Source organism: Cryptomeria japonica, chromosome 2 (genome assembly GCF_030272615.1).
Source record: "Cryptomeria japonica chromosome 2, Sugi_1.0, whole genome shotgun sequence".
NCBI lineage: Eukaryota > Viridiplantae > Streptophyta > Pinopsida > Cupressales > Cupressaceae > Cryptomeria > Cryptomeria japonica.
The window spans coordinates 189,028,427-189,041,330 of NC_081406.1; the positions used below are offsets into that span (position 1 = coordinate 189,028,427).

Consider the following 12,904-nt stretch of genomic DNA (forward strand, 5'->3'; position numbering starts at 1 on the left):
TGACAAGATTTTTCTTCACCTTTGATAGTAGTCTTTTCTTCTTTCTTTTCATGATCTTCTTGCTTCTTTTTCTTATTGGCTACTATTTTGGCTTCTTGATGTAGCTTTTCTTGCCAATTGTGTCCTTGAGAAACTGATTTCTTTCTCCATTTTTGTTGTTGAGTATTATGTTGCTTTTGATTAGACTTCAGATATCCTAACCCAGATTTATCTTCTGTGGATTGTGAATGTGGACAAATAGGTTCTGAAATACCTTGATGTTGCTTACCAATTGGTCCTTTCCCTTCATATCCCATCTTTTGCATGATTTCATATCCTTTGCCATATTGTTTTATGGGAATATTGACTTCTACTACTGTTGCTATGGTTTTATCTTCATCTTTGTATAACCAACCAAGAATGTCCTTGTCTTCATTTTCTTCCTCAAGAGTTCCAACACTAACAAAGGTTCCCTTAAACATACGTTTTGATTTTTCTAATGATTTTGATTGAATATCTGTAGGTTTTCCATATGACTTAGGGGAAAGTGGAAAATTATTCAAAGAATATTTTCCCATTCCTTCATCATTTAACTTGAGCTTTTCTTCAAAAGTTTCCCATAACTTTGCTTGAATTTCCTTGGTAGGATATACTGATTCTCTGTTATGTGGAACTGTGGTATCTTGTGTTGGCTTCAAATTGTTGCAATATTGACTGGAATCTGCAATTATAGTGATTTCTTTTCCTTTATGAGGAAATTTTACACCTTGATGATATGTAGAAGGAACTGTTTGCATCTTGTGAATCCAAGGTCTTCCCAAAAGAATGTTGTAGGAGAGATTTAAGTCTAAAAATTGATACAAGGTATCCTTTTCCACAGGTCCTATCTTTATTGGTAGCATAACAGTTCCTTTAGAAGAACGTTCTGCTTCATCGTAAGCCTTGATGGTTATTTTCTTTTTCGAGTCCACTGCATTCTCCGAATACCCCAAATCTTTTATCAAACTTAATGCACAAATGTTTAAACTAGCTCCTCCATCTATGAGTACACGTTTGACACGAGTTTTATTAATGAAGACTTCAACATGTAAAGGAGCGTTGTGAGGATGTTGTAAGGAGGCATCATCATTTTCAAAAAATGATAAGCAATGAGGAGCTATAAGATGTCCTACCATGTTTTGGAATTGATTAATATCCAAATCCTTTGATACCGTTGTTTCCACTAAAGCTTTCTCCAAAATTTCCTTATGCATAGGTGAAATCTTGAGAAGTTCCAAAATTGATATTTGAGCTGGTATTCGTTGTAATTGCTCTACTAAATTGTATTGTTGTGATGTGGATGTTGAGTCTTTTACTATACCTGGAAAGGTAACCTTTGCTTTGCTTCTTGTGATAACATTGATTGGTTCTAAAGATGGATTTTCGTTAACAATTATCACATTTACTACATCATCGTATGTATAAGCGTAATTTACTTTGGCTTTCCCTTTGTCATTTTCCAAATAGGATGATTCACTTTTTTCATAGTTTGGAAGTGGAGTTTTAAAAGCCGAGTGTGATTCATTTGTCTTATGGCTATCCACCGTAATTATTCCATTATCAATTAGATCTTGGATAATGTGTTTCAATCTTTGACAATCATTTGTTAGGTGTCCTTTATTCCAATGATAATTGCAAAAATGATTGTCATTCCACCAATTTGGCTTAACTAGTGGTTCATAAATTCTTACTTCGGGTAAAACAATCAATTTGTTAGCAAGCAAAGTTTTTAGAGCTGATTCTAAAGATTCTCCAATATTTGTGAATTTTCTCCGAGGATTAGAGAAAAAGGACTTGACTTTCTTGTTTTCCAGATTGTCGTTGCTTGGGATTTGACTTGATAGATTGAAAATTGGTTGTTGTTGTTTTGCAGTATTGTTATCATCATTTCCTTCATTGCTGACATTCCTATTCTTTGACCAGAACTTGGGTTTATCATTGTTGTTGTTGTTGTTGTTGTTGTTAATGTTGTTGTTGTTGTTGTTGTTGTTGTATGAATTATTGTAAATTTTTAGTTCTCCTTTCTTTACCATTGCGTTCTCTATTTTCAGACCATTCTCAATCATTTTGGCAAAAGAGGGAGGACATTGCATCCTTAGTCGATAACTCATTTTACTGATAAGATTATCAATGAATATGTCCATTTTTTCTTGATCAGGTACATCTCGGGGATACCTATTAAAGATGCATTTACATCGTTGTAAAAAGATCATAAAGGATTCACCATTCTTTTGTTTAACATTGCAAAGATCTAGCATTGTTATTTCATTCCTTATATTGTAGGAATATTGTGAAATAAACCTATTCACAAGTTCTTCAAAGGATTTGATTCCAGATGGTAATCTTGAAAACCATTCCATTGATTGTCCATTTAAACTCCTAGGAAAAAGACGCATAAGGTAAGACTCATCGTGAGCAAATTCCATGCTCATAGTACAAAACTCCCTAATGTGATCTTGAGGATCATATCTTCCATCGTATTTGTCATATTTAGGAATTTCGCAATGTTGCGGAAATGGTATCAAATTTAGCTTTTTATTAAAGCGATATGGACATATGTCTTCTAATGAATACTTCTTGGAACTTGTCCCATTTTGCATGTCTTGTATCTGCTGTTCTAGAGTTTGTATTTGTTGAGTAAAGTTTGAAAATGGATTATCTGCATAGTCTCTCCTTGTTTCGTCATGAGTCTTTTTGTCACTACGTTATTTTCTTTTATCATCCCTTTCTTTCCTTGTTTCTTCGTTGTTCATATCTTCGTTATTTTTCTCATCTATGTTTTGGGTGTTACTTGTCTCCGCGTCTTGTTTTAAGCTTTCCATGTTAAAGTCTTGTGGTAGTTTAGCTCCAGATTTTGCCAATATCAAGAGATATTTCTCTTTTTGTTTTGTCAACAATTTTTCCATTAGTCTATCAAAATTGAAATCTTGTTCAAGGTCTCTAATCATGCTATTGGTAGCTTCTTCGTCGACAACGGTAAATCCAAAAGTAGTATCTTCTTCCTCCATTTGTTGTTTTCTAAGTTGTTCGTATTGGGCTCTAGTCCAAACTAGCATTTGTTTATCTCAAAATTGTCAAAAAATTCCCAAGGACAAGGTCAATAAGTAATTATTGGTTTAGGAAGATATGCTTTATTGATCTTACCACTATTGTTTGTTTGTTGGGATAAAGCATCTCTTTGTTGAAAAGCATGTCTTTGTAGAGTTTCACTGTCAAATTCTGTACCGCAGCCACGTAAGTAGTGACAAAAATGGTGTAGGAATGTTCTATGTTTTAGTAAGATCTTACAATTGATATACAAGAATCTTATTCTCTTCTGAGTAGCTTTGGAACTGATTTTTCTTTTCTTAAGGTGATACTTAAAAGTCATATAAGCGTTTGACAGTTTACAAGTTTGATTCCAATGTTGGTACAATTTTGATTTTGATGTAACCTAAGTTCAAAATAGGAAAGATATATCCAAGATTAGGAACCTAGTAAAGATTGATCAAGCTTCGTGATAGAGGATTTGATTATCCTGATGAGAGTCTTGATAAGGATGTTGATTTTTTGCACTTAAGATGTTTGAATCAATAGTTTGCTTAATGTTAATGTTTATAAAACCTTTTGGAAATAACCTATAGGATTAGCAACCTAGTTGTTTTGAGCTATCTTGAAAATATGTGATGGTTTAGAGACAAACCTACTTCAAGGATTATTTTGATATCTTGATGTTTTTATACTTTGATTTTGAGTTGGTGCTTCAAGTGTTGGAATGCTTTTTGTTTTATCCCTTTGATCACACTTTTCATAAATTTGTTGATTTTCAATCGCTTGTAGATGATAACATTCTTTAATTTTTCACCATTTGGAACATGTTACAAACATAGAAGACACAATGTTTAATAAATAAAATGCACAAGCAAGTACAAATCCCTATGGCAGGTTGAGACAATAGTTGTTGAATCTCACATGGAGTTTCCCTCGAGGCTACGCTATTCAAAGTGGATATTTAGATGCTTGACCCCACTAGCTCCACCCTCGGCACTCACTTCTTCGGGGTAGCCAAGCACCAGTTTCCATGAAATCTCCTCATGGCAAACTTTATATCTCTACTAGGAACCATATGTGTGTGAGCGAGCTGCTTCAGAGGTTCGACCTCCTGTGCCAACAACTAGAAGGTTTTTGGCAACTAGTACAAATAGTTTTTAGTAAAGGCTTCGGGTCATGTGACCATACATGCAGCACTTTCAGCTTTGTAAATACAGAAGGTTCCCAGCCTATAGAGGTTACGCTCCATAGGGTTTATGGGGAAACATAGTGTCGGTATGAACTTATCAGCACATGTTGTTTGAACATTCATCACAAACACGATTTATTTATAGTGGATTGGAAGGACTCGGTATTAGCCCGTTTCCACCTTAGGTCGTTCCCCTCTCACTGGCCCCCTCAAGGCAAACCCTCTAAAGGATTTAATTTCTTGAAAGTAAAGAAAGCGTAAAAGAGTGAGTTTGGCTTTTTGATCACCCAATTAAGGGGAGAGCATATACCTACCACTTTTGAGATACAGAATACAAGCGTTCTTTTTAACTTTTTCAAATCAATTTGTTGGCTAAGTCCTATTTGGAGATGTTGCTCCAACAAGCATGGTGTTTATTTTAGCCCCACATAGCAAATGATTTTCTAAACTAGGAATTGGAAATCCTGGTCAACAAAATGAAAATCGTTGCAAAAAGTAACTTGCTTTGTAAGAATGGACAAGTTGATTGTTCTTTTTAACTTGCAAAATATAAGATTGATTGTGATTTTTACCTTTGCAAGAAAATTAAAGATTCTTGTTCTTTTTAGAGCCCAAAATTTGAGGTGTGAATCCTAACTTTGCAAGAAAGTAAATGTTTAATTTGTTGTTCTTTTTACCTTGCAAATGTGATTATTTTTAGAGCCCCCCCCCAAAAAAGTGAGGTACTTTTTAGAACACCAAATTTGAAAAATGAAGTTCTTTTTACTCGAAAGGAAATATGAGTTCTTTTTAACCAACTTTGAAAAAGCTAGGAAAGAAATCACTAAATCCTAAATTGTCTTCTCCAAACCTACAAGAAACTGTTAGAAACCTACAAAATAGTAAAAAACTTAGTGAAAAAAAACCTTAGGTGGGCTTCCACAAGCCTAATTTCAAATCGGTTACAAACTTTTTGTCAAATGCGCTATCCTACGATTCAAAAGTGCTAACCTACGTTACACACGCGCTAACCTTCATTACAAAAGCGCTAACCTTCGTTACAAAAGCACTAATCTTTAGACAAAAGCGCTAACCTATACGACATATGCGCTAACCTATTATGCAGAAACACTGATTTTCTAACAAAAGCGCTAACTTGCATGACATATGCACTAACCTATTATGCAAAAGCACTGATTTTCTTACAAAGGCGCTAACCTATATGACACATGCGCTAACCTATAATGCAAAAGCGTTGATTTTCTTACAAAAGCGCTAACCTATATGACACATGCGCTAACCTATAATGCAAAAGCTCTAACCTACAATGCAAAAGTGCTATCAAAATTGGCATATGCATGAATTTGTTAATTTTATTTATTTATTTTTTATTTTTAAAAGTATATGTGAGGTCCAACCCCACGGTGGGCGCCAAAATGTGTGAGCTTGAATTTCATCCTTAGAATGTTACCTGCAATAAGTTAGTTTCACAAAATACAATGGAAATTCATACAAGAAATCCAAAATCCACCAATGAAACTACATGAAATACATACTAAAATAAAACATTATTTTACCTTCATGGCTTATGTCTCATTGTGTCCTAACTCCACTGTTCCTGGTTGTAGATGGTGTGCTTTCAGACAATGCACTATTGGCTTCCAAGATGGCATATGAAGAATGGACTGATAACTTGTAGTTAACTGATAGTATGATATGCAAAGCTACATGATTGTGCTAAAATGATTATGCTATATGATTATATTGCTAAAATGATATTTTCTATTTGCTAATTGCTTCAAAAACTCACGAATGCATATGATTAATTGAAAAACTATTTGAAGACTCTTGAAGTCTCTTGAAGTCTCACCCTCTCTCAATTGAAGCTCTTGATTTTATAGACTTTGAGAGGATAAGATGATGTGGCTCAGATCAATGGTCTTGATCAGATCTGCAGATTTGAATGGCTATGAGCAAAGGTGAAGGTTGAGAGAAAGGGGGAAGGAGAAGACAAGTGTCACTTATCTCACCTTGACTGGGTTGTTGATTGAGGGAATCTAGGGATGGTTGGAGGAAATTTAGGCATGGTAGGACAAGTGGACTCAAGTCCTTCCTAAGATGTAGGGGGTGTTGGAGAGAATATAAGAAATGGTTATGAAATGTGTGTACGTACACAATTTCATTAATTTTGGAGGTTGGAAATAAATCATGAATTAATATTTAAGGAATATTAATTTCTTTAGACATATGTTTGATGAGTTGGCAAAGGGAAGATGAAGTGGAGATGGAGGGTGAGTTGGAAAAGGGATTAAATAATTTTGAGAATTATTTAATATTTGAGACTATAGGATAGGAGAATAATTATTAAATATTAGATATTTAATTTCTTTGAGGAGATAATTAAATATTGGATATTTAATTAACTTGGTTAGAGGAATAATCAAATATTTAGATATTTAATTAAATAGAGGAATAAGATAGATGAATTAATTAATAAAATATTAATTAATAGAAAGACATGAAAATGAATTAAATAAATTAATCTTTTCAAATTAACTATTTAATAGATGAATAATTATTAAATAAATATAAAATATTTATTGAATTGATCATAGCCAATTTTTAGGTGTATACAAAATAAATAATAAATAATTATTTAATTGGGTTAGGAAAATTTTAGGTATCTATAGTTACCATTGAGGACAATGCTTCTTTGAATAGGTGTCATGCTATACCCTTAATGCTAGAGTGTGTATAGGGTTAGGAATAGTCAAGTAATGGCTACCATAACTCTTAATTAATTCATATTATCATTATTATATTCTTATTTACTTAATTAGGTGTCTAAGGATTATATATATATATATATTAAGAAGAAAACTATGGATTATCAATTGTCAGTTGTTATCTAGGTAATCTCATATGATATTATAGACATAGTTAGTTATATATATAAGAGATAGCGAGTCTTATTTGATCACCAAATTGAGAAGTGTATTCCCATTGGAGATATTTGAAGGTTTTCTCCATTTAGGTGGCTTGTTATTAGTACTTAGTTATGATCAAGTATTTATAAAATATTTTATATTATACTCCTCTTTTATGCAAATTATTTAATAAAATAAGGAAACCAATTCTAAAAGTTTCCCCCTTATGTTTGGTTGCTTATGTTCTCATGGAATTGATTAGAGATATTTGTGACCCACGTCCTAAACTTTGTAGGGATTAAGGTGTCTCAACCTTTGATTGCTAGCATCAATTGACTATTATTTTCATATTATTTTATTTTATCCTAATCTCATAATTTCATGTGTTGTCATATCATTTTGTGGGTCCTCTTGGTGAGGTCGCACCCTACATGGAAGGTGGTGTATGATGCAATCCCTATTTTTTAAGAAGTTGGGTTCCAACATTAGAGATCCTAAATTTATGGCTTGACTTATGGCAAATGCCATAAGTTTCTATGTTGGTTCTCTGATAGACTATGACAACTTGCCATGATAGTTATGGAAACTATAAGAGTAAACTATTGTAAGAATTGGCTATGAAGGTAGTCACTCAAGATCTAGAGACCAAATGGATAGAACATAGACAAGATAGAAAGAATGTGACAAGAACAAATTGTATTCCTCTCAATGATGTTATATAATAGAATGGATTAGACAAATGTACATAGGATACCCCTTGGTTATATAGCCAAGGTGAGTACAAAGAAGTGAATGAGATAATGACAAGTGTCATTATCTCATGACACGATAACACCACAAATGGTGGATCACCCACCAAAAGTGAAAAAGTAAAACCACTATAATCGGATATGATAAAGTAATAGCATCATAAGTCCACCTAAAGTGGACATGTTTGAACAACCCCTATGTGGTTCTTTAAGTAAGCTTTAGTGATGTGTAATTAGGACCTAGGTGAGATATAACCAAGGTAACATGCACCTTAATTACATCAACACCCCCCCTTAAGTGAAACTTAGGGAGAATAAAAGTAGAACCTAACAATGCAAGATTTGTGTTTAGTACTAGGAAATGTTAGGTACCCATGTACAAATGCAATGCAATCTCTCACAAATGGAGAAAAGGAGAAAAACCTGTGGGACAAAACTCCTCCCCAAAAGAGAGATGAAAACACACATTTCTCTCAATGATGAGAAGAAAAAACCTCATGTGAGGAAAAATTTTCCCCCATAAGAAAGAAGAGATAGACTAAGTAGCCCCCCTTCAATGTAGAATGTACATCAATGATAAATTCTCCAAGTTGGATGTAGAATTTGGTCCATGATCATCAAACAATGTTACACTCCATGAATTGTTACCTTTTTAATTTTGTAAGGGGTGAACAATTTTGACGTGGAGCTATGAACCAGTGAGGTCACAAATGGGGGACCTCACCCCCATTTAAATATTCAACAGTAGCATCCCAACAAAGTTTGAACCTTAATGACAAGAACAACATCACCACAACTTAACCATCACACCATGCCAACACCAACACTTCATATATTGTTACTAAAAGACAATAGTGGAACTAAATTCTTATAATGCCACAAGAAGCAACCTACTCTCCTTACTATGACTTCTAATAGAATAATAGAGAGAGAACTTAGCATGGGAAAAAGGCATTAAGAGATGAAGAGATTTTGATGGCCACAGATTTATGAATTGTCAATTAACAAAAAGGTAGAAAGGAAGACATCTTCTTTTTCACTGTTGATCTAGCTTATCATTGAGGAAAGCATGTGTAAATTGATATTGATGTACTTGTTATATTATTTTAGAGATTCGTAAATAAAAGGATAGAAAGAGTTTTTGAGCAAGTGTATTTGGGATAGTCTCAAAAATTATCCTATCAACTTAATTTTATTCTGCCACTTATTAATCATTTTAATTTTCTAAATCCTTAACATTTTTTGTTATTTTAAATTTATTTGCTCTAGAACTCATGAAACTACGGCAGTAAGTCTTAAATCACACACACTAAGCAACATATTAAGCCTAGAGAATGATAATCTATTCCGAGTGTTTAACACTTTTAATCGTAGAAGTGTAAACACACCTTAAGCAACATATTAAGCCTAGAAAATGTTAGTCAACTTTGAGTGTTTAATACTTTCAAGCCTAGAAGTATAAGCTTAGTGTGTGTGATTTAAGCCGTTCAGCTTTAAACGCCACACACTAAGCAACATATTAAGTCTAGAAAATGTCAGTAAATTCTGAATGTTTTACACTTTTATACCTAAAAATCAAAACTTAATGTATATAATTTAAACTCTCCTTAAAATTAATCACTTTAAATATTCAATCTCAGCAGCACCCGTGATTTTTGGGAGTCTTCTCCATAACTTGTGACGCCATTCATTCGTTTTTCCTCCACATACTTTTTCCGCCTAAAATAGTCTAAAGCGGCGCCTTCTTTTGCGGTACGTGGGAATCTTGTCATTCTACACATGTTAAATTGCTCCTACTTTTGCGGTACGTGGGAATCTTGTCATTCTACACATGTTAAATTGCTCCTAACAAAGACTATAATTCAACTGTTACAGTCCTGCTAGGAATGCGTTAAATACTCGTAGAAAATAAAGCCAATTCATTTGGGTGGTATTTGTTTGCACATATACTATCCAAGTTACTCAACTGAGTAGATATGGCTCTTCTTGCAGTTGAGAATGCAAAGAAAAATAATGAAAGCAAAGTGAAGCAAGATTTCAATCCCTTCACCAAATATTTTGAAGTCAAGGAGAGCTTGATTTCCCTCAAAGATGGGGGAATAACATCAGGTATGATAAGTTATTTGCTTTTACAGTATGAATTACATTAATCACCCATTTCCTTTTCCTTCCCATAATCCATTGGATCCTGTGAAATCATTCATACTTGTTAGATAAGTTGTTAATTTGAGATTATGTATAGGCAAGGCTAGTTCCTCCTCGTTGATCATGGCTATGGTAGGCTCTGATCTACCAGTTCAGTTGGGTCACTGTTCCAGCTATGGTAATGGGAGTTTTAGCTCAAAGGATCTGTTTGGTTAACTATCTGGTTTTGGTTCTTTCATGGATTCCGTTGCAGGATTCCAACACAAAGAGGCCGATGCATATCCAGTATCAAGGTAAGTATTTGATTATGAGTAGAAGTACAAAGTCGTGTCACATTTTTAGTCAATTTCAAATAATTTAGAAAGAAATAGTTTTGTCTTAAACAATTTAGCCTATTGTACTATTGAGAGAGAAGAAGTCTATGGAGGGTCACAACGTTTTCCCTTCTATCATTCTCTCACTAGTGCAGTTATTTCATTTTGTCTCTTTCGGAAAGAAGTTTTTCCCATGTAGCTCTCTCCTAAGTTGGCCTACTGCTGGAGAACTTGTGCTCTTGAAAGAGAGGTCACAGAAGGTAAGGTATGTATGCCTAGTTTGTAGCAAAGTTTGGTGCCTCGTGCAAGGAGTATAGGATACTCTCATATTACTATAAGCCATCTATAAATCCATATAGAAAACTCTCATATGCCTCCCCCAAGGAATATAGGGTAGTCCTGGCATATTACTATAAGTCATCTATAGATCCATATATAGACCCATCAAATTACTGTAAGCCATCTATAAACCCATATACAAACTGCCCAATAGACTACAAAAGAATTTCTTCTTTATTTCTTCATTTTCTCAATTACGATAGATTGCTTTTGTTTATACATAGGTTCTTCATCAAGGCCAGGATCCTACTTGCCCGAAGCCATCCATGCATCCATCTTTGCTTTCATCTTTCAAATAAGATATTAGAAGAACATCACATGACATGACATATATAATTAATATATTAATTATTCATAACTAAATACAAATCTTTAAATTTATTTTTGCTAATTCTTACAAATTTCTTTCTTTTTCTTCTAAGCCCGGCTGAATCTACCATTACAGACAAGCAATCTTCTGGGACTGCCCAGATGACCATATTCTATAATGGAATGGTTAATATATATGACACTATTCCTTTAGATAAGGTATGCACAACATTATAATGTTTTAAAAACTATGTGTTTTTCTTACTGCATTTCATAAATCTGTTTTTGGCATTTAAATTGGATTTCAGGCACAGGCCATTATGTTACTTGCCAGTAGTGGGAATAAATCATTTCCAAAAATGATTCACAACCAACCCATTCCAAGGGGTCCATGTAAGCATCAAAACTTTTGTTTATTTTCTTTGAAATCTAAATAAATTTAGAAAATTCAAGCTTTCTTAAGTTCATTTGATTTTTACAAGATCTTGCGAGTACAAAGATCCAACAAGAATTTAAATCTTGGTGGCCACTTCACCAATGAAATGTTTTAACGACAGCACTACATATCCAAAGACTTTGTTTACATAGATCATAATATATCATACACAATTTTTTATTTTTTTTTATGTAACTTAGATATTATTAGTGCTTAAAAAATATTTATTTTAAAATGGTTATCAGATTTTCCGCTTGTGAGAAAGCATTCTGTACAAAGCTTCCTGGAGAAGCGCAAGAATAGGTATTTATTTTTTCAAAAAGAATGATGTATTTTAATTTTAATTTTCTTAATTTTAAAACTATTTTCTGAATTGATAAACAATATTTTATACAGGTGGATTCCCAAAACTCCCTATGCAAAAGAAGAAAAGCCAAAGCTAAATCTATGCCCCACAGCTTCGTGAAGACTTAAATTAGTATGATGTATTTGAAAAATGTAAGTAAAATTTTAGAAATACTGTATTATATGAAAGAGAATTTTTTTAAGCTTTGCTCAAAGTTATATAAAACTATTATAGTATATGTATTCTGAATAATATGATGATATATTTTTTCATTAATTTTGTAATGTTACGAGGTACATGTCTATCCCATTCTATTATCAGCAATGTTACATTGTAATTGTGAAAAAATCTACTATTGAAATAAGATATGAAATGTCACGTATTTGTCGCATGAATCTTTAATTTGCATTAAAATAAATCTTATATGAATTTCTTAATATTTAAAAAAAAAATATATAAGGAAATTTAAATTATCATTTTAATTAATTTGATAAAATAAATTCTAATGTAAAATATTTGTTAGAAGTCTATTTTCAAATAAGTTTTTGATCCTCTAAATGCATAAAAATTGGAGGTTACAAGGTTTCTTTTATAAAAAGAATTATTAGTTTTTCTTTATGGTGTATTAAGGATTTAAATATGGCTCTATCTTGAATTCTATAAATTTTATTCTGAATGGGAATCACAACATCCTAGTAGTGAGGAAATCTATCCCAAAGATTATGATGAGATAGCAATTTTTAGCATGTAACATTATCCAAGTTTCTAAAGGAGGCTTAAAGACTATTTATTTGTATCGAGTAAATCCAATTTTTGTATGTACATCATGATTTAAATATGATTCGTCATTTTATTTCTTAATTGATCTCTATTCTATTTAATCTAATTTACATTGGTTATATTTTAAAAGTGAGAAGTTTGGTTGACTTAGTTGTATACACTTATTTTTGGGACATATCATCCTTGTTAATCAGGTTTAATAAAGGTGTATTTTCTAGCTTCTTATTATACATCAATAAAAATCTTATGCTCAAATCTTGCTAGGATGTCATTCTAAGATTCAATTGATTTATATTCCATGGTTATGTCTAGTATTGTATCTAATGTTTTAATTTTATAAGTA

At 32.7% G+C, this 12,904-nt stretch overlaps 1 protein-coding gene across 1 annotated transcript; it reads left to right on the forward strand.

The window, feature by feature from the left end:
- Positions 1 to 9,844: 9,844 nt before the first annotated feature.
- LOC131044381 (protein TIFY 11d-like) lies at positions 9,845 to 11,901 on the forward strand. The gene is made up of 6 exons (XM_057977702.2): positions 9,845 to 10,001; positions 10,291 to 10,330; positions 11,113 to 11,218; positions 11,308 to 11,392; positions 11,681 to 11,738; positions 11,832 to 11,901. The coding sequence occupies exons 1-6, from the start codon at positions 9,869 to 9,871 to the stop codon at positions 11,899 to 11,901; spliced, it is 492 nt and encodes a 163-aa protein (XP_057833685.2). The 5' UTR covers positions 9,845 to 9,868.
- The last annotated feature ends 1,003 nt before the right edge of the window (positions 11,902 to 12,904 follow it).